At 64.8% G+C, this 1,349-nt stretch overlaps 1 protein-coding gene across 1 annotated transcript in view; it reads right to left on the minus strand.

Moving 5' to 3' along the window:
* GMPPB (GDP-mannose pyrophosphorylase B) overlaps positions 1–1,349 on the minus strand; it is a 2,933-nt gene that overhangs the window by 645 nt on the left and 939 nt on the right. The window contains exons 2-8 of the mRNA XM_006770599.2: positions 1,282–1,344; positions 1,135–1,183; positions 855–997; positions 518–676; positions 356–434; positions 156–283; positions 3–73 (exon numbers count right to left, since the gene is read on the minus strand). Of these exons, the coding sequence (XP_006770662.1) occupies positions 3–73; positions 156–283; positions 356–434; positions 518–676; positions 855–997; positions 1,135–1,183; positions 1,282–1,344 (692 nt within the window). The remainder of the gene's footprint in view (positions 1–2; positions 74–155; positions 284–355; positions 435–517; positions 677–854; positions 998–1,134; positions 1,184–1,281; positions 1,345–1,349) is intronic.

Here is a 1,349-nt window from a genome sequence, read left to right on the forward strand (position 1 = left end):
CCACCACCACGCCGGGACCCAGGCTCACGTTGGGGCCGATGCTGCAGTTCTGGCCAATGCGGGCGCTTGGATCCTGAGGACGTGGGGAAAGCACACGTGGGGCACTTGTCCCCCCAGACTGAGGGGGTGACCAATGGGCTGGACAAGGGCCTCACCACCAGCACGTTGCCCACGATGCCCGGGCCCGAGCACAGCTGCTCAGGCTGCTTCTGCCGCAGTGACTGCAGGAAGAGGCACATGCCGGTGAGGAAATCCTTGGGCTGCCCGATGTCCATCCAGAAGCCTGGAGGGAGGGAATGCATCAGGGGCTCAGCCCAGCCACAGGCCACCCCTCCCTGCGGCCTCCCTGCCTCACCCTGCAGCTCCATGGCATATAGCTGCCCCTCCTTGGCCATGACAGGGAAGACCTCCTTCTCAATGGATGTAGGCCGCAGCTGTGGGAGTGGGCAGCGCGTGAGCAGGGGCACGGTGGCGGCGGCCTGCCCTCCCAGCCCACCCGAGAGCGGCTTCTACACACCTGGATGCGCCGCAGCACGGCCGGGCTCAGGATGTACATGCCCGCGTTGATCTTGTTGGACACGAACACCTGCGGCTTCTCCACGAACCGGTGGATGCGGCCGGTGTCGGCCTCGCACACCACCACGCCGTACTTGGAGGGCTCCTCCACTCTAGTCACCTGAATGCAGGGAGTCTCAGGCCCTGCCCGGTGCTCCTGCACCTCGGGCGGGTGCTGTCCTACATCTCAGCGGCTATGCCGCAAAGGCTTAAAGGCTGCACAGCTCTGCACTCACAACGTAAGGACTGGGCAGTTCAAGGCTGGGCCGGGAGGCGGGAGTGTCAGACCGGGTCCTTACCAAAATGGAGCCCTCCTGGCCGTGGTGCCGGTGGAACTGCACCATGGCTTGGAACGGGAAGTCGCAGATCACATCACTGTTGAGGACGAAGAAAGGGTCTGCGGTCTCAGAGAGCAGGTCCCGGGCCAGGGCCAGGGGCCCAGCTGCGGAGGGGAACAGGTCACCATCTTCCTGGAGGTCGGAGCCCTGGAGCCAGGCTCAGCGGCCCCCATCCAGGCTGGGCCTCACCCCTTTCCAGCCCTAAACCCTCCCCCACAAGGGGTGTCCCTTCTCTACTGACCTGTCCCCAAAGGCTCCTCCTCATGCGACATGGAGATTCTGATTCCCAGCTGGAAGGGAGAAGCCGGGTCAGGTTCCGCCCACCCCCCCAACCCCCGGTGAGGCGAGCGGGGACGACGGACGGGGCAAGAGTCGCCTCAAGCCTCACCCTCTGCTCCTGCGCCTTCATTTCCTTCTCCAGCACCTGCGACATGTAGCTCACGGCCAGAATCACGT

Source organism: Myotis davidii, unplaced genomic scaffold (genome assembly GCF_000327345.1).
Source record: "Myotis davidii unplaced genomic scaffold, ASM32734v1 scaffold663, whole genome shotgun sequence".
Taxonomy (NCBI): Eukaryota; Metazoa; Chordata; class Mammalia; order Chiroptera; family Vespertilionidae; genus Myotis; species Myotis davidii.